Genomic DNA, 25,171 nt, shown 5'->3' on the forward strand with positions numbered 1-25,171 from the left:
CACTATAAGAAAACTACAGGCCAATAGCCCTGATGAACAATGATGCAAAAATCCTTGACAAAATACTAGCAAACCAAATTCAACAGAACATTAAAACATCATACACCATGATTAGTGGTATTTATCCCCTGGAAGCAAAGATGGTTCAACATACGCAGATCAATCAACATGACACAACAAATTAACAGAATGAAGGATAAAAAAATCCTATGACCATCCCAGTCGATGCAGAAATAGCATTTGACAAAATTCAACACCCTTTTTCTTCCCAAAGATCCCAATATATTAGATCATGAAATGTCTTCCAAATAATCAAAGAAATACGAAATATTTAATTATGAGTGATAAATATATTTTTATTTTCATTTTTAAATTGATACATGGACATTTCATCAGAAGACTAGGCTGCAGAGGTAACTACCTTACACAACAAGATTACAGAAACTTACTGCATTGGCTTTTCAAACATAAGAGAGACTGTACAAACTCAGTGACTTACTTAAGCTTGCTAACGACTACAAATATTTTACTGACAAGTTAGAGTTCAGATAGGGGGAAAACAATTTTCATGGAGGTCTACTCTTTTCGTCTAAGGGATGAGAAATTTATTTCAAAGTTATAAAAATAAGCAGCAAAGAAATGAAACTTCTAGAAGCAACAGTGGTTTCAAATGAGCAGAAATGAAAGGAATAGAATGTTAACAGACAGGAAACACCATAAGTGGAATGAAACAAATCTATTTCTAAAGCTGGGGAATGAGGTTGTAGGTCCTACAAGAGCTGCATGGAAAGTAACTAGATATGCAAATGTTCTTCAGAAGGCCTTGCAGGAAGTAGTGAGGATGTTTCAAATGTAAAACCTACAAGTATTAAAACACCTGGAGACCGTATTCCTGTTTTGGTAAATACTAGATGGGATTTTAAGGTCAGACAAAGCCAGGAGCTCTGCATACTTGAGCTGTTTGGGTAATTCATCAGGTGCAATATGCAAACTGGACTGTGAATATGCTTAGGGCTTATTTTGTTTTTATAGACAGCAACAACTGGCCATGTCTTCTGGGGAGCACGTGTGAGCATTATCTGAGAGTGCTGGGAATCTCCAGAGCCACAGCGTGTGGTGCAGAACAGGCCACTAACTCAGGGTGTGTCTTCTAACCTCTGAATCTAGATTTCTTTCCATTATCGATACCCCAGAGGTTGAGTTCAGTACAATTTTGGCCTTGAAATTACAATTCTTAAATTATCTGAGAATTCTTCCATGAAACTTGGAGTATCTAGAACATTTTTAAAAAACAAGAGCCATTCAGTGCTCTGATAGAGCAAAAAATGAACCCCTCATTAGTGGCATCATAAATTAAGCTTCCTGACACTGAACGACTGCCTCCTCCCCCCACACCCCTACAGGCCTCCTGTCTGATGCCTGGTCTCTGTCGGCTGGGACCCAGGCCTGCCTCTCATGCACTGTTGTCAGGAACTCTGAGCTGGAGCCTGGCAAAAGTGAAATGGAAAGGAGGATTTGGCAGGAACAGACCTGTGGGCCACACACTTAGGATTCCCAGGCAGGGCCAGGCCCTCGACGCAGAGCCAGCTCTCCCGCCAGGAAGGTGAGAAGGCTATTACCTCTTTTTCTGTATTTAGAACTAGAAACAATTCTTGGAGTACATAGGGCATCATGTCTCCAGTCCTTACAATCTTTACAATCTAGTGTTAAATTTAAAAAAAGCAGGACAGAGTAAGATTCCAACTCACTAAAAAAAAAAAAAAAAAAAATCAACCACACCTTATAGACACAGATGGAGAAATGAGGGTGAAGACGTTAACAACTGTTTGGGGCCACAGAATCAGGCACAACCTCTAAAAATAAGTCAAGAGAGCACTTTTTTATAGGATACGAGGGAGAAGTCACCAAAAAGGATGATTTTCCTTTCCATGAAAAACTAGGTCTAGACCCCACAGGCCACTCTCTGCCCAAGGACAACTGCAATGCTGTTCTGAGAGCTTCAGTCTCAAGGGCATCCCAGGGCTTTCAGGCCGGACTCCCCGTCTCCTTCTCTCCACATTTTTTCGAGAAGAAGCAAATTTATCTGCAAACCAAGTTAACTTAGCCCCATGTCAGGATTCAACATCTGAATTCTTTTAAAGTTTAGCAACTGATATGAAAGATTTGTTATAAAGACAGATGCTTTACTTCCATCTTTGATAAAACTGATTTATTCTGAGAACGTAAGTGGTGCACTTACCCAGAAGAGGATGAGTATCTTCTCCAATGGTCAGGCTCATACTGTCTATTTCCTGCACCAAAGAGATATGAAAACCAAAACTAAGTTAATTACATTTCTCTAAAATTCAAAGAGAAAAAACTGCACATTTCTAAGTACGTATAAAAACAACATGCTGAGTTGTATTTGGAGGACAGCACTTCACTCTCTTTTCTGTTGTGGCCACTGTCACTAGAAGTTTGTTGCACAATTATTCCATTAGAGTAGGAAGCAATTAATTAAGAGGTGGCTCTGCTGATAGAAGGAAGCAGTGTCCCAACTGCTCCTCCAAATGCCAGCTCCAACCACCTGCATGGTATCCAGACAGCCCCTGCTGCCAGCGGCACTGGGGAATGCATCCGCATGTGCAGATGGCTCACGGAGGACACTTGGCCGAGGACGGAGAAAGCAACGTGTGGCTCTTTCTACAGCTGAGTGCAGAGCCCCCCGTCCCCGTGTAGCTGGCCACTTTTCACCTTCCGCTACACAGGGAATGTTGGGCGAGGACCAGAAGAGAGCCAACCTGCCAGTAAAATAGGTGGTTGTTTTCACATTCAGAAAATAACACTTTTCCTACAAAGCTTTCTGTGCTTCTGCTTGACTGATGCCCACGCCTCTCCCGCCGAGGGCAGCCTTTGTGGCCCAGCCGCTCCGGCAAGTGGGAGGCTGGCAGGGGCTCTGGCCAAGGGCTGGGTGGTGGGAGAGGGTCACAGCAAGGCCACAGCGAGGTTTCCAGGCCCCACCTGGTTACCACAGATGATCAGAGACAGTTTTACAACAGCCCAGGCCTCCTACAGAATTACCACCGACAAGTGAAAATCTGAAGAAATCACAGGCAAATGTGATTTGCTACTGACTGGGGAATTTAACACATCATTTCTCACCAACAGCAAGGAGGAGGTTAAGATGTTCTCACCGTAGAGGCTTTGAAGTTCCCGGCCCCAGGGAGGCAGGGAGGTTGTCACCTCTGCTGGTCCTGGGTCCCCTCCCCAGTTCACAGGCCAGGAAGCACACGTTTCACAGGGAGGCTGGTGCCTCTGGCCTTTCCCTGCCTGGCCCGCGTGGGCCAGGCTCACAGGGGCGGCCGCGCCCGCCGCTGCTCCTCCTCCTCCTCCCTCTTCCTCTCCTCCCTCCTCACCGACTGTCTCACAGTGATTCAATACACTCATTCTGAGGCATTTTTAGTTTGACTTGAACAAAGAATTTTGTCTGTTAACTCTGTCCAGGAAGTATTGACAACTTTCTACTTAGACTACTTACGTATCTCTAAAAAATACTAAAATAGGAGTTCAAAGGTGGACATAAGCCCGCAAACGTGTGTGGGCCAAGTAAAAATGATGTAATTCTATCACAGTGATGAAACTGAAAAAGTGGATTACCTGACCTTAAACAACGTTCCAGTTCTAATAAAAGATTCTATGTGTGTGTGAACATGTATCTCATACAGAGATATCTGAAATTAGATAACATATTGGTACCGCCAATGAAACTTTTGTGAACATTTCTCCATGTGAGACAAAACGCAAATGACACATACTGTCCTTGCTTAACTACGGTCTTGCCGGAGACTTTTAATTTCTTGCACCTCCACGCCCAAATTCTTTTTTTTTTTTTTCTTTTAATTTTTTGAGTGCAGCTGACATGATGTTACATTAGTGCAGGTGGTTGACAAGTGGTTCCGCAAGTCTGTGCGTTCTGCGGTGCCCGCTACGGCCTAACTGCCATCTGCCGCCACATGCACCTGACGACACCAGCGACTGCTCCCGAAGCCTGCATCCCCACCCCAAATTCTGAAACCCGATCCTAACTCAGCACTCACCACTGCAATTTTGCCTTTGACCTGAGGTCTCGCAGGGCACGGGTTTCAGCCCCGAGCCCTCCTGCACCACCGTCCCGTCTTCCGTGTGACCACCGTGGTCCTATCCCCAGAGGATGGATTTCCTGCAAACCAGGACACCTGGGAAAGCGTCAGGCTCTGGCTGCTGCACCTGTTATGGTCTCCTTGCTTCTACATAACCAGAACAGAAGAGGGAAGACATGCTTCTCTAGGCCTCGCACCCGGTCTGACAAACATCCTAAGCGTTCCAAACGTTCCCTGAAATTCCGGGTGGTCATGTGCATGGGGGAATGCCTGGAGGCTCTGTCATCTGCTCAGGTCAGGTCACTGGTGAGCAGTGGGTCCTGCCTGTGAGAACCCACTGCAGCAAGCTTCCTCCGGGAAAGAGCAGATATATGAAGACACTTCCAACACTCACTGCTCTGACAGGCTCGAATTCAAGGACCCAGCGGGGCCACTGCACCTGGCTTGACTGGAACCCAGGACTCAGAGCTGGCAGGACACCAAAGGCTGCCCAGGCTGGATGCTGATGACACGGCAGGGAGCACAGTCCACGGAGCGTCTAAGGGGAGGCATGCACGCGTACGTGTCGGCTGCGTGCTCCACCACAGGCACACGTCCCAGCCACGGGCCACAGCTGATGTGCTCATCTCCCCGGAGACTCGTGGTCTCTCTCCCACCCGTTGCCGGGCTTAACCTGCAGCCCTCCTCACCCTGACTTTGTATTGTCTCAGGTTTCCTGAATTCCTGAGACCCAGCAGGAAGAAAAGGAGACAAGCCCAGGCCAGAGGGATTAAGAGGAATGTCACCACTTCCCACACCAGCGACAGCAGGGACGCTGGGAAGACTTTGTCATCTGCTCAGAGGAAACGCAGGGAGGACTGTGCACGCCCCGTCATGCCAGGCTGCCTGAAAGGTGTCCAGCATCCTTCCCTCGCCCTGCCTTCCTGAGCTAGGTGGGTGCCTTCTAACCCTCACCTAGAGGGGCCAGGGTCGCAGGTGTCCAGCATCCTTCCCTCGCCCTGCCTTCCTGAGCTAGGTGGGTGCCTTCTAACCCTCACCTAGAGGGGCCAGGGTTGCAGGCGTCTGACACCGCAGCTTCAAGGGTGACAGGTACCCAGGGTCCTGCTACTTAAACATACCTGGGATGGGATATCCAGACACACAGGGCTGGGACCCCACTCTGCTCCCAGCCCATCACACGCTTATATTTCAAACACAGTATTGGTACCTAAATTCAAACCCTGTTAGTATTACAAAATAGGAGCTTTGTATTGAAGGTGTGCGGGCTCTGAGCTCTACGGCGCGGGCTGGTGACTACGGGAATACCTACTCAGAACGGATACATGGCGTATCTTGTTTGGAGTGAACTCCAGGGCTCTGACCAATGCTGTGAGGCCCTGGAAGGTCTGCTCCTTTGCTGTCTGCCCAACTTTACCTCCCATGAGCCTCCCTCCCACTGACCCTTCCAGCCACACACGGCTCGCTGGGGCCCTGCCTTCTGCGCATGCCCCTCCCTTAGGCACCCCGAGGGCTGCCCTCTGAGATACCCACTCACTGTGTGGACGCGAGTCCACAGCAATGGCTGTCGCAGTCTGATTCGAGGTAAGCTGACAAACCCTCTTGTGGCCTCTGGGTTCCCTGTTTCCAGTTTAGTTCAATAAACCGCAGCTCCTTCTACATTAAAAGCAATCTCAAAAATGCTTGAGGTGATGGGGAAGGGATTCGCCCTCAGCTAACTTAGGCTGAGCTAGCACCAACACTCAGATCTGGGTGGAGTCACCGCGTGCCTATCCTGGACAAGGTGGCGGGGGGGGGGGGGGGGGGACGCTGCTCCGCCCCCTGGGTTGACCGTCGAGGAGCTTCAGGTGACAGTGGGTGTCAGGACTGGCTAGGTGGCCTCTGTGGGGACACCTACAGCAGCTGTAAATCTTACAGAGCTCTTCTCTGTCCCCCAGGGTTGAGCATTAGAGTGGACCCCCAGATTTCTGCCAGAACAAGAGGCAACCGACCGGGAAGGCTCAGATTCCCCTCAGCAACACCCCAAGTGGTGAGATGCAGTGGCCACCACACAGGCCGACCGAGACACACAGCTCTGCTTAATGAGAGAGACTCACTGTGCTTTAGGGTAATAATGTGAGTACTCTGTGAAATCTCCACACATTTCAGAGCTTGCAAAAAACTAAATTAAATTAAAGGTTTGTATTTGCAAGGATAAAATTGTAAATTTAAGTAATACAAAAGTCTCTACAGTTGGGCTTTGAAAACTAAGGAATTTTGAATTTAAATACTGCTGAGGTTTTCTCTGTATTTAAAATGTAAATTACTATGTATTAAATTCAGCTTTATGCATGAAAACCAGATATCTGTACTACACACCCAAGAAGTAAAGAATTCATTTTATTTCCTTGATCACCCAAAAGGGTCTTACGTATACAAGCCAAATCCCAGAACATATCAAAATGCTCTTTCTTCATTAGAGGGATGCATTGCATGAAACCTTTACAAGAGCCTTTCTTTGAGTAAATTATAAAAAATAGGGTCTTGAACAGATGAATGAATTGACAGAAAACAAAGTGGCAAGGAGCAGAGATAGACCAGCACGGAGCTTGGAAATTCTCTGTCTCTACTTCACTCAGCAATGAAATTAGATTATCAGCAGAAGCACGATGCCAAGACAACACCATCGTGAGCAGTCCATGGCCGCCGGCCTCTTACCTGGTCCCTGGTCCCTCCAGTGCTGTCCTTGGCCTGCCCGGCTGTGCCCAGAGCTCGTCCTGTGGGAGCCAGATCCCTGCCTCCCCCACCTGCCTGTGGGGACACGGGATCAGCACGTTAGGAGGCTACCACATGCCTAACCCCAAGTGACACATTACATCTAAGAGAGTAGCAAGGCGGCACCAGGTCCACAGTTCTTGAGCTTCGGTTTCCTTAAATCACAGGGAAAGCCCATGAAAAATGTGGACTGAGGGGCCACAGCTGGGATGGGAGGGTGGACGTCTGAATTTAAACATGTTCCCCCAGAGGAAGGGGAACAGACGAGCAGCCTGGCAGACGCTGGGCCAGAGCAGGGCCCTTGGTAGTCAGTTCTGACTGACCCTGCCTCCCGAGGGCAAGGGCCCGACTCTGCAGACCACCAGCGCTTGGGCTCTGGGTGAGCAGCGGTCCCGGGACTCTGAGAGCCAGACCATGGTGTGCCCTCCTCTCGATTCTCCACACACTTAACCACCCTGAAGTTTCCTCTCTGAAATTCCTGAGCTCTGACACCTTCTACCCCTTGTCTCAACTAGAATTTAACATGAGAAAGTCTGACTAAGCTCCTGCCAGCTGAAAGCAGCCTACATTCTGCTGCCTGCAGCTTCTGCTCAGGAACCCGAGGCACTGGGCATGCAGGACAGACCGCCAACCAGTTTGGGCAGAGGCAACAGAGGCAGAATGCCGCACATCTATTTTGCAAGGAATAAGCTCTTGCTTTGGGGTCTCAAATCCTGCCTATCCTCAGTTGGCAGGAGAAAACTAAAGGGTAGACAAAAGGGCAGGACGAGGCGGGAGTCTGTGACTCCTGGGAAGCAGGGAGGAAGCCCCTCTCCTACCCCCCAGACTCTCCTTCAGGCAGGCCCTAAACCTGGCACCTGACAATGACCTCACTGTCTCTCAGAATGAGATCTGCATGGCCAATGGCCAGCAGAGCCCCTGAAGACAGTCTGGGGGGTAGGAATCAGGGGGAGTTCTCTAACTCTGCCAAGGAGAGAGATGGAGCTGCTATAGTGAGAGGCATGGATCCTAACCGAAGGAGGACATGAAATAATTCAACTCATCAACCAGCTGATCTCTAAGACAGCCAACTTCCCTAATAAAGAATCATCGGGTCAATAAGATACACTGTTTCATCTCACACGTTAGTTAAAACATACTGGTGAACACAACAGAAGCTCCTCATCACTGGTGAAGGCATAGAGGTGAAGGTTTTTAGAAAACAAGTTGGCAACATTTATCTAGATTTGACTGCAGGTTGACCTATAGTTCGTAAACTATGGTGCTCTGTTTTAAGGAAATAATGTACATAAAATGGGAAAAAATGGAAGCCACTTCTGAGCTGGAGTATTAAGTGTATGCGCACCACTGTCGGAGGGGAGTATGGACAAGCAGGATGCACAATCGCACAGGAGATCATCACGATGAGATAAAAGCACAGAAAAATAGTGCAAAAACGCATTACCTGTCCACATTTGTGCTCCTAACAGAATAAAGGTTATTTCTATTTCCTTTTAATTGTTTTCTTTCTGTGCTAAGTTTTATTACGAGAAGAAAGAGAGCCCACGGGGGAGCTCTGCGTCATGGGATGAGCAGGGGCGCCCTCTGGGAGACACCTTTCCTAAAGGGACCAGAACTGAAACTGCTAGGTAGCAGCAAGCGTGGTAAGTCTGCGTCGTATCCCAACCTCCCAGGCCACTGCCGGAGTCCTGCACTGTAAGGCCAGCCCCGGCAGGGGTGGGGGCCCGCAATGCCCACCTGGCTGGTGTGAGCGCCAAAGCTGCCTGCTAATGATGCGTCTGTTCTCCTTCACGCATGCCTTGCACACGACCGACTTCAGTGCATGGAACTTGGTCAGCCGGGACCTCTGCAAACAGAGCAGACGGCGTGAGCAGTGGCAGGCCTGTGCACGCACTCAGGAGACACAACAGTGGCCACGGTGTCCAAGGACACTGGGTGAGCGTTTCCTTCAACACTGAAACTTAACAAGAGGTTCTCAGAAAACTGACATTCTCCTGAGTCCCCGGGCAAGTAACACTAGTGCTACATCCCTTCTGGTCTTCTGCAGGTTAAACAGTCACTTCCGAAAGGTCTCCGAGTTCTGTGGTGACATCTGGGCCATGACCACACAGTCCTTCCAAACAAACCTGGGCTGGTCATCTGGGTCCTCAGCCCCTCAAGTGGTGACACCTCAGAAGCAGCAGCAGCAGGGCGAGGGGCGGACCTGCCCCTCTGGCCCACTTCATTTACTGCTGACACGTGGCCCCATCTGCCCGAACCTGCGGTCACCCTGTGCGTGGCCGGAACATCAGACACGGGGCCACAACTGGGGGTTTGCAGGTGGTGACTGCAGTCTGCTCTGCTCTGACCCTTCCCCACTCCCGAACATGGGGACAAGCCCGATCTGAGCAACACGCTCCCTCATGACACTACCGCTGTCTGCACACAATACTAGCTGCTCCTAAATCCCAAAGGACACCCTGGGTTTTTGTTTCTCTCCAAATGTTTTCTGTCTGATGTGAAGCTCGGGATGCTTTATCCTCACGGATGGTGACTGTTCTGCGGGCCGCAGGGTCTCGCGCATCCTTGCAGCTATTATAACGTGCTCCAAGTGAGCTTGGCGGGAGCCCTCCTTGGAAACCTCCCAGGAATCATGGAGCCCGGACATCGCACAGCCAACATCCCCAGCTAAACCAGCAGCCTTCACGGGATGCTTTCAAGTAAATACATGGCTATTGTTCCTATTGAATTAGTCTGATGTCTGCAAAGGCACCTCTGGGGAAACAGTCCTTCTTGATTCAAGAAGGGTAAGGGAGAGAAAGCACTTCAAGAGGGGGCCACGGTGGACTGGGTGGGGTGCTCCCTGCCATCCCTCAGCAGGAGTTTGGGGACTCAAGCCCTATGGCGGTATTTTGGGAGAAGCTATGGGATATGCTGATGCTGAACCTTTCGGCCTCCCAACCCATGTTTCTGCCTTCCTGGAATAATGCAACCCTCTATCAAAAGAGCAGTAATTCCAACCATGTAATCAACAGTGAGTGTAAACTGGGTAAAATTTCAAAGTCTGGGAACATGTCCGTCCTCCACTGGGACGTTTCTGGGAGGCATGTTTGCTGGGACAGAGAGAACTCATGTCTGGCCAAGGACTCTGAGCATTAGGATGCATTTGAGCACCTGACCTCAAAGCTACTGTTTCTGAATGTGAAGAAACCGTGAACTCACATTTTGTTCCACGAGAGCCTCCACGGTATACCCCTTCTCCGCCTGCAGGTACTTCTGATGAAACAGCTTCCCGTCAAATACATTCCAGGGCATGAAGTCGCTCATCCTCCAGGGGAAGCCGCACGCGCTGTTGACCAGGACCAGAGTGGTGAGGCCACGGACCAGGAGGGAGCCAAGCTGCACAGCTCGGGGGTCGATGTAATCAGGCTGTGGGGTGCAGACAGAGAACGGAAAGGAGCAGTCATGCACATGGCGATGCAGACACGCTGTACCTCAGCGCTACATGGCAGCCACCTGGTGCCGTGTCCACCAGCCCCCGTGGGGAGCCCCGCTGGTCACGGGGACACGAGGGGCAGCTGCATCACGAGTGTGCACGCTCATGTGCACACCCACTGTGCACACCCCAGACATCTGCCCAGGCCTGTGTGTACAACTCAGAACTGCCCCTTCACGTGTCAAAGCTGCAGTCCACCAGGAAAATACTGCAAGCTCATCTGCTTCGGGTGTACTCGGAAAAACCTTCTTTAAAAGCAAAGCAAAGGAAGAGAAGCCAAGAGAGTACCGTCTGAGATACTGATGAGCTCACTGTATTCTTAAAAAGCACATTCAGTTGTTCTAATTAAAGTATTAATTATCTCACAGGGCTGATGAGTGGATAACTTTTTACAAATTAAGTCATACAAATATATTTATTTTTGTTGTCAAATCTACCCTGACATCACACATTCTCACTGTGCATGGACAGAGCCACGTCCGCTGCTGGGGTGCGGGGCCCATGCTGACTGCACACACGTGAACGGATAACCTAGCACGTGTCCACCGAATCTCTCGGTGTCTGGTTGACCAACGCGGCTCAAAATAAATAGTGGCTATTTTATTTATTTATTTTTTTAAAGATTTTATTTATTTATTTGACAGAGAGACACAGCGAGAGAGGGAACACAAGCAGGGGGAGTGGGAGAGGGAGAAGCAGGCCTCCCGCCGAGCAAGGAGTCCGGTGTGGGGCTCGATCCCAGGACCCTGGGACCATGACCTGAGCCGAAGGCAGACATTTCACCGACTGAGCCCCCCAGGCGCCCCACTCTTAAGGTTTAATGAAAGTGTGTTTGTTGTACAGCACAGCTTTTTATACCGTCCTAAAAAGGGCAACCACGGAACAGGTTTGTGAGGCTGGGGGGACGCTGATTAGTGAGAAGGGGACGTCCTCGCTCCTTCTGCTCTGTAGGCCCCCGCGGGTGAGGCCTGTGCTGGCAGGCCGCGCCCCATCGTGCTACGTGCCCCACCTGCGGCCCTGCAGCACTCTCCGCCACCTCACTGCGCATCGAGCTCTTGCACTTCCCCAACCACACGCGTGCTGTCTGTCTAGAACTGCACTGTCTTAGGGCTCGGGGTCACGTGTGGCTCAGCCCTCCTGTCTGGACAATGCACCACGGGATAACTTGACTCTAGAAGGTCCCATCTTCTCTACCTCCTCCTTGCAAACTTCCAGCAGCCCTGAGCTTCCCCAGCCCGGCCCCATCCCCGGGGGCCCTCGCCCCAGCGCTCAGACCACGGTGACTACTCGGTGTCAGACCAGCCTGAGGGAAAGGTGCCCTGGTACAGATGCAACGTATTTTTCCCGCGTGCTGGGGGCACGTCTCTAATTTGGTAGATTTTTCTGTAATGGAATCAATTCTTGTTCACGTCTTGTGTTCATCCCTTCTGTACCTGTCTGTTTTAAAGTAAATTATAAAGGAGGTATGCCGGCCCCAAAGCATGGATCCCACGTGTACCACGTGAATTTTCACAAACCGCGCAACCACCACTTAGACCACAAGGCACATGCTGCTAGCATCACAGAAGCCCCTGCTGGCCTCCCTGTCACCCTCACTGCCCCCGAAAGTAAGCTCCAGCCACTCCAACCGGGGCTGGTTTTACATGCTTGTGAATTTACAAGAACCAGTCAGGCGGTGTCTCCGGCTTCTTCCGGGGACACTCCTCGTGAGGCTCGCCACACCGTGAGCGGCAGGGCTGTCCCCACTGTCCCAGCGCACGCACCACACACGGGCTTTCCACAGGGAATGCTGGGATTCTCTGCGTGACTCGGGATCACGGACACCTTTAAATGGAGAGCCTTCTTTAAGTTAGATTCTTTCAGGAATGTCGTGCCTGTCAATGGAGAGATTTTGTATAGATTTTTGTTTTTGCTGTTTCATGTTCTTTCTTTGCTGTTAGTGTAAACATAAAAAAAACTGCGGGGTTATTTTTACTTGCTATTGTTTTATAGAATACATTTGGGTGTGTACATGCTGACTTTGTATCTACACCTGTTGAGTCTGGTTACTAATCCTAAGGGCTGTGCTCTGTAGATATGATTGTCCATTTATACAATCATGCCATCTGTCAATGATGGTAAGTTTTATTTCTTCTAAACCCTACACCTTAGATTTCTTTCCTCAGACTGTTCTTCTTGCCAAGGCTGCCGGTTTAACAGAAGTGCTGAAAGAAGGTACCCTGGACTCACTCCCACTAGAGAGGAAAATCTTTCAGTATTTCACCATTAAGTATAATTTCTGCTGTAGATTTTAATCTTTGCTACATTAAGGAAGCTGCCTTCTAGTCTGCGTTTACTGAGAGTTTTTATCATGAACAAGTACTGAATTTAACCATATAGTTTTTCTGCACCCATTAACAAAAACATATGATTTTTCTTATCGTGTTATAGTGAATCACACTGGTTTTCAAATGTTAAATCAACTTTCTATCAATTTTATGTATTGCCAGATTCAATCTGCTAGTTTTTGTCTGGAAGTTTTGAATTTATTTTCATGAAACAGAATGGCCTCTAATTTTCATGTGTTCTCATGTCTTTGGTACCAAGATTTTGCTGGATTTGTTAAGACAAGCTGGATTAATAACCCTGATGCTGCTTCTTCCTGAGGTTTAGGGATGTTGGCCAGGAGCCATCGGGATTTGCATTTTCCTTCAGAGTCAATGTCTTCAGTAGATTTAGAACCATTTAGATTCTCTATCTTCTCATTTAAGTCTTACTACGTTGTGTTTTTCAAGGAATATGTTCATTTTACCTAACCATCCAAATTTACTGGTATAGTGTTGTTCCTAATATCCTCTGATTATCTCTCTCTTTTTAAAAAAGTTCTTTTTTTTAAAGATTTTATTTATTTAATTGACAGAGAGAGACACAGCGAGAGAAGGAACACAAGCAGGGGGAGTGGGAGAGGGAGAAGCAGGCTTCCCGCTGAGCAGGGAGCCCGATGCGGGGCTTGATTCCAGGACCCCGGGATCATGACCTGAGCCGAAGGCAGACGCTTAATGACTAAGCCACCAGGCACTTCTAAAAAAGATTTTTCTTTATTTCAGAGAGTGAGCGAGCAAATGAGTGGGGAGAAGGGCAGAGGGTGAGGGACAATCTCAAGCAGTCTCCATGCTGACTTCTCTCACCATGACCTGAGCCAAAACCAAGAGTCGGACACTTAACCGACTCAGCCACGCAGGACAGTTAATATGCTCGGCTTTGCTGGCCTTGTACAGTCTCTGCTGAATGTTCTTCTTTTTTAGAAACAACACTTTAAAAATATAAAAACCATTCTTAGCTTGCAGGACGGTACAAAAATAGACTGTGGGCTGGATTTGGCCCACAGGGCCATTGTGTGCTGAGCCCTGTTCTCAAATCTGCCACTGTAGTGTTTCTCTTTGCCATCCTGCCAATCTTCGTTTCAAATATTTCTGAAGCTGCCCATGCAAACTGACCCAGTTAGAGAGTCATTGACATGCACCTGGTGCTGACCATCATCATCTCTCTAGTAAGGATCCCCACTCGAAGTCCACTTTTTCTCATCTAGTCATACCAGTTCCTTAGGGTGAGTGCACAGTTCACCTTTGTCCTCATCTTCCAGCGTCTTGGTGTCCCTCCATCTTGGATGTGTGTCTCGTAGGCAGCACATGGTTGGTTTAGGATTTTTATTTTGCAATGACAACAGATTCATGGGAAGCTGCAAAGGTTGTATGGAAGGTCCCACAGATGTACCCTCATCTCCCGTGGTGCTAACATCCTACACTCCACAGCGCAGCATCAAGACCAGGAGACGGGTCCTTCCACATGCATGGATGTGTGTGATGGCACACACACCATCTGGGTAACCACCACCACCACCACCATCAGATACGGAGCCTCCCTTGTGCAGAGCCCTGCCCTGCCCCATCCTCCCTCTCTCCAACCATGGCATTCTGAGAGTGTAGCCGAGTGGGGACCGGCTTCCTCATTCAGCACAACCCCCCGAGATGTGCTCATGCTGTTGTGTGTGTCGGGCCGTCCCTCTCACGGCTGGCCCCACCCCACAGTGTGGACGGGCCAGCTGGTGTGAGCGTTTGCCCAGTTAAAGACCTTGTTCTTGCTCCCAGCTCCTGCTGTCCCACGTGCAGCTGCTGGGAACGCTCACGTCCAGGTCTGGGGTGAGCAGAAGTCTTCACTTCCGCGGGACAAAGGCCCAGGAGGGGGACTGTTGAGGCATGCGGTAAGTGCATGCTTAGCTTCCTAGGGAGCGGACGCACCTAGCCAAAGCGTTCCCACCGCCGTGGAGGAGACTGGTCTGCAAGTATCATTCCCCTCGAGGGGGCTTGCCGCTGTCACGGGGTGCGGTTTGGGCTGTTCTGCACCCAGCCCCTCACCGCAGCTTTAACGAACGCTGAACAACCTTCCACATGCTTGTTTGCCAGGCAAACATCTTTCTCAGTGAAATGTCTATTTACGTCTTTTGCCCACTTTTTAAGTGGACTGTCTGGTTTTTACTACTGAGTTTTGAGACTCCTTATATTTTCTACTTACAAGACCTTTGTCAGACATGTGTTGGCAAATATTTTCTCCCATTCAGTAGCTTGTTGTTTCCTCATTTTTACAGACCAAATGTTTTTAATTTTGATGAAGTCCAACTTACTACTTTTTTTCTTTTCTTTTATGGATTATGCTTTTGATGTGAAACCTAAGAACCTTTTACCTAGCCCTAGATTCCAAAGTTTTCTATTTTTTACCCAAAAGTTCTATAGTGGTACATTTTGCGTTTAGCTCGGTGTTCTACTTAAGTTAATCTTTTGCATGAATGGCGAGGTTAAGGTCACGACTCCTTCTCTGTCTGCGATTCTGCAACCGCTCCATACCACCCGCTGACAAGACTTCCGTGCTTCATCAAAATTGGGCGGCAGGACCCGTGTGGCTCTCTCTGTCCCAGCGGCGCGTGCCCGACCCTCGGCCAATCCACAGCCTTGCTTAGTGTAGTTCCACGACAAGCTGTATTAACAAACAAGCATTATTCCTCCCATGCTATTCTTTCTTTTCAGAACTGTTTTGGCTATATTAGACTACTTCTGCTCTTCCATATAAATTTTAGAATAATCTTGTCGTATCAGTAACAACCAAAAATCCGTGCTGGGATTTTGCTAGGAATTGTCCATCAGTTTGGAGAGATGGGACCTCTCCACTGTGTAGAGACTTGGAGTCTGTGAGCACGGTGTGTCTGTCTGTCCATGAACTCAAGCTTCTTCTGACTTCCTTCCCCAGGACTTTGTAATTCTCGGCACACAGATACTATACCTGTCTGTTAGGTTATACCTTGGTAATTCATTTTTGTGGAACAATTTTAGTGGCGTTATCTTTTAAACTTTAGTATATAGAGATGCAATTGTGGTCTTTTTGTTTTTATGTTGATCTTCAGCCTGAGATCTTGCTGAACCCTTACTAGCTCTAGGAGTTTTGTGATGGACTCCTTGGGATTCTCTGTGATTCTAGAGAATCAGTCATCTGCAAACTGGGACCGTCTTTCTGTCCCTCAGTGATCTGCATGCCTTTTAGTTCCTTTCCCTGCGTCAGTGCACGGGCCACACCTGCTGGCTCCGTGCTCTCGAGAGGGATGGTGCAAGCAGATATCCTGGCCTTAGTCCCCGCCTCTGGGGGAGGCATGCAGCCTTTCTCTGGTATGCATGATGTCAGCTGCAGGGGATTTTGGAGATATTCTTTATCAAGCTGGAGAAGGCCCCTTCTATTCCTATTCTTTGAGGTTTTATCACGAATGGGTACTGAATTTTGTGAAATGTCTTTTTCTGAATACTTGATATGATCATGTGATTTTTCCTCATTAGCCGATGAGAGAATTACACACACAGGTTTTTGAACTCTGAATCAGCCATGCATCCCGGCAATGAACAATCCCACTTGGTCATGGTGTACACTTCTTTTTACATACTGCTTGGTTTGATCTGCTAACATTTTGTTAAGGATTTCTGTATCTATGTTCATGAGGGACACTGGCCTGACATGTTCTTTTTTTGGTAATTCATTTATGTGGTTTTGGTATCAGGGTAATACTGGTCTCATCTTCTTATATTTTCTGGAAGATAATGCGTAGAATTGGCATTAATTCTTTGAATGCTGATAAATGATCCAGGGAAACCAACTGGGTTACGGGTGTATTCTGGAGAGTTTTAAAAACTATGAACGAAGCTTCCTTAACGGTTATCTAGCTGTCTAAAGTCTATTAGATAATGGGTGGATTGCAGCCACTTGTGCTTTGGGGGGATCTAGTCCACTACATCTAAGTGGCTGAATTCGTGTATGTGCAAAGTTGCCTGGAGCGTTCCCTTGACCCTTGTGCTCCTGGCAGGGTCTGTGGCGACACCTGTCTACTCCTGACTGTGGCCAATTACGTTTTCTCCTTTCTTACCAGGCAAATACGCTGGAGCAGAAGTGGTGCCCAATGCTCGGCTAACCTTCCCGGACTTCGGTTTTCTACAGTCTTGACTCGGTAATTCTTTACGACCCTTTTAGCCATCTGATACTTTCAGACTTATTTTTTTTTAAACATATTTTTTAGGTTTTCTCTTTGTTTTCAACATGAAAATCCATCCGACTACCTCAGTCTCCCACTCCTGAAGGCAGCCCCAGCACACTTTGTCTCCTCGGCCAGGGGTCTCAACATTTTCATATCATAAATATTTTTGGCAGTCTGGTGAAACCTATGGATTCTTTCTCTGAATAACCTTAAATACATACAATAAAATAATAGGCTTATAAAAGAATTAATTATAACAAAGTACAGTTTTAAAAAAAACATAAATTTATGACATAGGAATTTACCCACTTCTTTGTATATCTTTAGTAATAGAGCAGCGGGTGTAGTAACTAATCTGGAGACAAGGATGACAGGAAAGGACACGCACGGACCTCTCCAACTGTAAGGGGACATCGGGTCCTCCGCGATCCCTACTGGTGACACAGCCACAGATGCTGCTATTATTACTAGGATTTGTGGACTCTGTTGTAAAGGAAAGGATGAATTTCAGTTAGAAGTTGGTGAAAATAAAGATGTATTTTTTCCTGTTCCAGTTCATACACTCTCATTTCAAGAATCCTTACAATTATATCCCACGTACAGCAGCAATTCTGGGCATGACAAAAATAAACACGTGTGGTGGCAGGTGAGCACTTTAAATAGACGGGCCACAACCCTGAGACCGGCACTTGCTTTCCTTATACTCACGCAGTCTTTGCTGGAGCGTTTGCAAAGTGTATTCATTGAGGGTACTCCCACCAACAGACATGGGCACTTTTGGAACTGCTAGCACAGTTTTAATTATCAGGCGCTAAAAATAAACTCTAAACCAAGAAAAACACAATAAACCAGAAATAAAGTCAGCGTCTTGAAGGGCTGGATGTGTAGATAATTTCATCTCTCGAACATATCACTTCCCTTTGGATTCCAACTTTCGAGGTTAACTGTTCTGTTCTCAGGGCTTTCTCTGCTGCCCAGAAACGGCCATGCCCTCTGGCTCAGGAAATGCCACGTGAGCCCGGAGAGCCGGCGCACACAGCAGGCGGTACTGAAGGAGGGAACTTCCTTCTCCTCCCTGGGGTGCCCACAGCCACACTGTCCCCCTTTGAACAGCCCCCGTCCCTCTCCCTCCCCACGTTCCCCATCCCTCCAGGCCCCACCGACGGGAGGGGTGTCTCACCCTCTCCGGCCTCAGCACTGCCCCCCCTACTCTTCAGAAGCTGCTCTAGGTTCAAGTCCAGCATGCATGTCCTCATCCTTTCTCCAGACGGAGCCCTGTGCTTGGGCGCTCTGCCCCCTGCGCACCCGTCTTTTCTCCAAGCTCTCTGCCATCCTTCATGAGGGTGTTCTCAGGACTCCTAGCTGACTTCCTTTTGCTACAATCCCAATGGGCTCATGTTTCCCAAATCCATCTCCAATGTCAACTCTCCCCAAGCTTCCGGCTTGTAGGTCCCACTGTCCAGACGCACATCGCACACGGGACCCTCCCCAAACTGAGCTCTTTATGTCTCACCTCGGACACCCAAACTAGAAGATGGGATCCCCACACCTGGGTCCTCCACTTCAGCCTGTAAGGGTTCCCTGAGCCCCACCAAGCCTGCCTCCTGGACACGTCTCACCTTCCTGCGGCAGCCCCCGCACCCTTGTGCTAGGCCCCTTGCCAGACCCAGTCCGTCCCCACCCGTGACCTGTTTGGACCAGCACATGTGGCCCTCGGAGGGCTGCCTGTCACTCTGCTGCCAGAGCCCTCCCATGCACACATGCAGGGGAGTCCCAGCTGTGACCAGAGCCACCTCTTCAGTCTCTAAGCTGCACAATTAACCCAGCTAATGTCTTTGCTCCCTTCTGAGGCACTCCTGTCCTTACCCTATTCTCACCTCGGTTCCATCAAAATCCAGCCCAGGGGCAAATGCCTAGAGGAGGAGAAGGGGAGAGGAATGCCCTCCCACCCCAGGAGGCCTGCTCACCACAGTCAGACTCCCGCTGAACCCACCCTCCTGGGACCACCTCCTTCCCTTCCCTGAGCCCCCAAGACAGGTCTGACAGAGTCAGCGTTCTGATTGCTACTGAATGAGTGAGTTTGCTGCTTAAATACCAGAACATCATGTACGGTATATTTACTTCTCCATCAACCGCTGATGCCCTCCAAATGGATGGGCAGAGGGTCTCTATTAGGGGAATGGGTTGACTCCACGTCACAGCATGATGCTTATGTACAAGGACACAATCTCGGCCTTCCTGTGTACGTGCCGTGTGACACAGGGCAAGCTGTGAGTCCACACACGCCGGAGGCCACAGTACGCCCAGGCCGAGGCGCACGCTGTTAAGACCAGTGCACACTCCTGACAGCTGTGCCAGCTGCCATTCTAGAATTATCTAGAACCATCTAGAATCTAGGCCCTGCTGTCCATATGTGTGCAGGCGGTGAGCGCTCCACAGCGAGCTCCTGTTTGGCGTGATGCTGAAATAGCAAACTCCAAGCCGGGACACTGCTCACAGCAATGGCCACGCAGTGGACAGGCTCCACACTAACAGCTTAACCGCAGCTCAGGAGCAGCCCAGGTGCCGCAGCTGCTGCAGGAAGAGCCAAAGTTGGGAGTCCGCCGTTCCAGCCAAGGGACCGTGAGCCATCGTGTACCTTCTGCGGGGCTCAGTGGTCTCGCCGGGTGCTCATGAGTTGCACGTGCACTGCGAACGTGTAGGTCCTGCCCTCAAGGAACTGAAGTATAACGGAATAAAGATAGACTTTACACCAGAACATGACCTACTCACGTCCTCCAAAAGCCCTTCAAAAGCAAAGCTCTCTAACTGCTTGAAAATATTAAGTCACGATGTGCTGCAAGGACAGAGTAAAGGAAAGGTAAAACAGTGCTATCGGCAGAGCTCCTCCCAGAGACAACTCGGTCCCACTGCCCAGACACACGGCACTATGCACTGAGGGATGGGAACCAGAACGTTTGCTCTTGAAAAATAACCAGCCCTAAATGACATTAGAATGTGCTGAACTCAGAGTTGGGCATTTTTTTTAAGTGAAAACGAAACCTCAGCTACGAACACTGTCCCCAGTGGCCCTGTCAGTGACAGTTGGGACCTGTGAGGTCCTGGTGGTGCCACTGAGGAAATGCGTCCCACCTCGGGCAAAGTGAGTAGTTGGAACGGAGCCCCTGGGGGCCCCCCTGGTTCACCCCACTTCCTCCATATACTGACTTCCTCCTTTAGGCTCAGGTGAGCTGCATTGGTCATGCTGTGCCCCATCTCACAGCTTCCAAGGAACTCACCCTTCACTGCCCCACCCGGAGAAGTGAACATGTAACCACGCCAAAGCAGGTGAAACCACCAACGCAGGACTCTGGTCTCAAGCCCGGTTATACTGTCCTGCGGTCACAGGACGGACTGACATCGCCAGTGCTTTAGGGAACTTTTAGTTCAAGAGACTGTGGGGCCATTAATTCAGTTTCCTAAACATGGCTTTCTTCTCCCCCCACCCCCCAACTCCACCATGCACGCTTTCTCTCTCTTTTTTTTTTTGGAAGGGAGGGAGGGGCAGAGGGAGACAGAGAATCCCAAGCAGACTCCACACTCAGCGTGGAGCCCAACACAGGGCTCGATCTCATGACCCGAAGACCACGACCTGAGCCAAAATCAAGAGTCGGACGTCCAACTGACGGAGTCACCCAGGCCCCCCCCCCCCCCCGCCCTCCCGGCTCTAAATATAAGTGAGGGTAGAAAACCCCGGGAGGTCACGGGGCACACAGCACGTGGACGTCCAGGTAGTGCTGGTGCTGGGGCCTGAGACCCTTGGCTAGTTCACGCGGCTGGGCGACCACCACATGCAGTCCTAGCAGTGTGCTCACGTCAGGGACACCTGGCACGTCCGTGGTGTTTGCCCTGCACTTCTCTGTGTCCGGGAGACAGAAAATAGTATTTCTCAGCCATGTCCGCCTTGTGATTTTACTTTTCTAATTATAATGTAAGGTTTCAGAAAACAGACCATACCTTTCCTCCTTGACAAGTCTGTTAAGGAAGAGGGTTATACCAGGCTGGCTGAAGACACTCGGAAAACAGAGCGGAGAGACTGGGGCTTGTGGAAGCTTGACGACCAAGATCAATTCCCCTGTCACTCAGTGAACAGAGAAAACCACAAATTTATGCTAACTGGGTTCAGGGGAAAGCAGAGCATGTTCACAGGCTGTAGGACTGACAGCTGAAGCTCTGAGATTATCTTCCAGCAAGAGAAATTCGATAGCAGCTGTTCTTCTCCCCCAAAGAAGTGGCACTGAGGGGGCACCCGGGGGACCCCCAGTTGGCATGGCAGAAGGCTGGGTCTGGCTCCAGGCTCGGAGTCACCGGTGAGCACGGACCAGTTCCATGAGGCTAACAGGTGCAGCTTTACCAAAGACAAGCAACCCATATTTTAGAAATAGTCAGGTGCTTTGGAATCAAGACAGGGAAGAGCCGAGCCCTGCAAGATTCCTGCCCATGTGATGAAGCATCTGATGGGGACTCAGAAACTGGAAAAACCAGTTCCAATGTTCCAAAGCTTCACAGGAAATACTGAACAGTAAACAGCTCAACTGAATGGTGTTCCTCTTATGCCAATGAAGGTCCATTAACTGGGGCTTATTGGCAGTTATGCAAAATGCACTTAAATGGAACAAAAACTACCATTCTTGGCAAGCTGCAGCCCTTGAGCCAACTTAAACTCAGCTTCAGCTAGGGCTTCACCAGGGCGACTGTCCCATGAGCACGTGGAATCCCAAACAGGGTGAGGAGAGCACTAGTAAACAAAACAACAAGAAACGGAAGTTTGGAGGTCAGATTTCAGAGGTCTATGCTCACTGGTAAGGTCCCCTGGTTGCAGTGAGGCAGAATCGTACAAAGTAACCCTCAGGGGCACTGCGTGAACCTCAACAGGCAGGTGCAGGATCCACTCACGCCCAGCTGTTCCTCGGCCCTCCTGAGTTGGGACAGTTGGCGGGTCCTGGAAACACGGCCAGGTCTGCCTGACCCACGCGGGAGCCTCTGAGAACCCAGAGGAGGTTCAGTGTGTCAGGCTTGTCACTGTGCGTGGTGACACCTGTCACCAAGGCCCCTCACTGTGCACACGGCGGGACTTTGAAAACAGCTGTTGACTATACACTTGAAACTATAGTTATGGTTCAATAAAAAAAATAAAAATAGTTGTTGAGTTTACATGTAAACAACAAATGACGATACGTCGAGACTGCATGCTTCCCCCAACGCACAGGGCAGGGGTGGGAAGAATGAACGCTGTGCCGGGGACAACGGCAGGGCCAACCCTTCCACGGTGCTTGTCTTGAGACACCAGGTACATTCACATCCAGGGCCACGTTCGTGTCCCATCACTGTGTGAGAGGTGCTCTTCGGACGTGGACAGACGTCTGCATAGAGGAGCAGGGCAGCAGGTGCTCGGGGCCCCGGGGCTCTCGTGCACAGGGTCTGGCTGGCGGCAGCACCCTGGACGCAACCTGCAGAGAAATACTCTCTCCACCCCGCTGAGCGGCCGTGCTGCTCTCCCAGGAGCGCAGGTGTCAGCAGGTCTGGGGCTCGAAGCTCCGGCTGGCCCGGCGCCAACCGTTCTCACGTGCTGCCCCCCCGACACGCACCTAAGGTTCAGAACTGACCATCACGCCCAGCAGACAAGAAGAACAACTTCTCTGTGTTTTCTGACGGCTTACAGAAGGGACCCAAGAGCAGAGAAAAGGAGAGAAAGCACAACCGCGTGTAGAGCTGTGCCGACGGGAACACGTTCAGGTGCCTGAGGAAACCACTATGGGAACCCCATAGCACGTTAGCGTCCTGTGGCGCGCGGCCTCCTGCTGCCGTGGGCAAGAACACCGCTGACCACTCTCCTCACCCCGTCCCTTCTCCAGACTGAGCCACGGAGCCCGCGGGGCATCCCACACCATCCTACGGCTCCAGAGATGGGCTCAGTCAAACCACCACCCGTCTCCCCTCCTACATCATCGCACATCGTGGCAGCACGTCTGCCCCTGCGGCGACCCCGTCAGACCCACAACCACCACGAGATTATACAATTCTGCTCACAAGTGTAAATGACAGAAAGAACCAGGTTTAAAAGAATGATAAAAGACTAATCTTTGCAAGAAACACAGTGACATAATATTTGAACTACTAGCCATAATTCACCTAAGACATCCCACAATCAGTACACTTGAGCAACAGAGTAAAATCATCAAGTTCTGGCTTCTGACTTTCCAAAGTCTGGCCCCTGGGAGAACGTCAGAGGCTCCCATCTACCACAGGCATGAAGCGTCGGCGCAAGAGCGAGGAGACGGGACCCCTGGGTCACAAAGAAGAGGGGCCCAGACCGCCCCCGCACCCCCAGCAGTGCATGAGCTCTACCTGACACCCATGTCCTGTGGGTGGGTGGTGTGGGAGCAGCAGGGGACCAGGGGTACAGACAGCAGGACAAGGACGTCTCAGGGACATCCATCCCCCTCAACCCCAGGTACATTTCTGCCAACCTGTGGAATAGGAGTTTGAAAAAGAAAAGTCAGATGGGAACTATGTCCTGAGATTTGTTTCTGCTACAGAAAAATAAATTTTATTTGAAGATTCTTATTCATGAAGGCAAAATACTTCTACAAGCACTCTAGCCTAAACATAAATATAGTGACTGATGAAAGTATTAAGCAAATCAACATCTGAGTACTGACAATGCACAAAGATTCTATAAAAGTTATAAAAGATTCTGTTTCCACCCTCAGGTAACTGCGGATATATTTCAATTCATGGAAACACCACTAGCTGAGGACCTGCTAAATTGCCAGGAAGTGCAGGTACCAGAGGATACAAGTGTGAGTGAGGCCGAGTGTGCGGTCCTGAGGAGCACGAACCCCAGGAGAGGGGACAGGCATCCTTAAGCAGAAGACAAGGGATGCTCACAGAGAGGAAGGGGACAGGCCCTGAAGTAGATCCGGTGACACTGGTGAGGCGTCCCGTGGCACGCAGGTAACTGCCACGTGTGGATATCGGGGAGCAAGTGCAGGTCCTTCCAGTGGGGAAAGGGATCCCTTTGTGGAAGGCTTATAGAGGAGGCAGTGAGGCCATGGCCCAGCGTGAAACCTCCGAGCGTCAGTCCTTCACCTCTGCCCCGGCTGCAAGCGACCTGCAGAGGGGAGGCCAGAGGCCAGTTTCAAAGTCCCAGGGAGGGGTCACAGGGAGAAGTGCAGTGACAGCATGATCAGGAGGAAGTGGGGACAGCAGAGGACAAAGGGAAGGGGACTGAGGCCCAATTCTGCACACAGCTTTTCGATCTGGGCTCCACAGCTGTGAATGGTACCCGAACGCACACAGGAGCCTCCTCTGGGTGCTGCCGGCGTGAGCATCTGTGCAGACCCATGGCCGGCAACCAGGATCCACACCGAGGCCGCCCGATTTCGCTGCCGCTGGGGCCCGCCAGCGTTGGCAGACGCTACACGGGCAGACAAGCAAGGCCGCGCACCAGGCGGCGTCACTGACAAAGGAGGCGGAGGCCCAGGTCTGGCCTGCCATGCTCTGTGCCTCAACTCTGCAGGTGACTCATGCAGCTCTCTTCCTCAAAGGCAAGTCAGCCGTGGGGCATCTGGCAGGGCACAGGGATCGTTCTGGAGTCAGAGACCTCCCCTGAGAACTTCCACGAGGCATCCCACCTGCTATCCTGAGCAAGACCAACGTGTCCTCACTGAATCTTGTTCCCAGAACCTGGAGGGTAGCTGCGGGCACCGAGGACTTCTTCCCTCAGGGCTCTGCTAAATGCAAGGGACAGAAGCCCAGGAGAGGCACCAGGGTCGCGCCCAGGTCAGGCGGTGGCCTGCAACTCTCCAGTGTCACAAGAACCCTCTCCTGTTCCTCCACAAATGTGCCTGCTCACTGGAGCTCATATCCTCCGAACCTCGCACCGGGGACGCACAGTGACGCGTGTAACCAGGATCACAGGGCCACAGGCACAGGAAGTGACATGGGCATCAGCTGCCAGATTTGGGAGGGGCAGCTGGGCCCCAGAGAGCATCCTCTCTTCCTCCCAGGCGCACGATGACCTTCTGCCTGCAGACGCTGGGGAAGAGCACTTCAAAGTGCTATGTGTGCACACGGATAAGACTGAGGCTCCGACCAGGTCTGCCACCTGTTTTCCTTGACATGTTTATCTCCCTTAATCAACTGGGGAGTCCGTCCTCATCTTCTGTGCTTACAGATCAACTTTAAAAGTCTACTAGAAGTTTGAGTAGATTCTACTTCTACTATTCATTCATTAAC

General features: G+C 50.1%; 1 protein-coding gene across 7 annotated transcripts in view; it reads right to left on the bottom strand.

The window, feature by feature from the left end:
• FAM120B (family with sequence similarity 120B) overlaps positions 1-25,171 on the bottom strand; it is a 100,196-nt gene that overhangs the window by 20,718 nt on the left and 54,307 nt on the right. For 6 of the 7 annotated variants that reach the window (XM_032407441.1, XM_032407442.1, XM_032407439.1 and 3 more), the window contains 4 exons: positions 10,071-10,277; positions 8,607-8,715; positions 6,813-6,905; positions 2,240-2,291 (listed from right to left, as the gene is read on the bottom strand). In XM_032407441.1, coding sequence (XP_032263332.1) covers positions 2,240-2,291; positions 6,813-6,905; positions 8,607-8,715; positions 10,071-10,277 — 461 coding nt within the window. Of the gene's footprint in view, positions 1-2,239; positions 2,292-6,812; positions 6,906-8,606; positions 8,716-10,070; positions 10,278-25,171 lie in introns of those variants that run through there. The other variant, XR_004299933.1, reaches the window with a different exon arrangement.

The sequence above is a fragment of the Phoca vitulina genome, unplaced genomic scaffold (genome assembly GCF_004348235.1).
Source record: "Phoca vitulina isolate PV1807 unplaced genomic scaffold, GSC_HSeal_1.0 scaffold9, whole genome shotgun sequence".
NCBI lineage: Eukaryota > Metazoa > Chordata > Mammalia > Carnivora > Phocidae > Phoca > Phoca vitulina.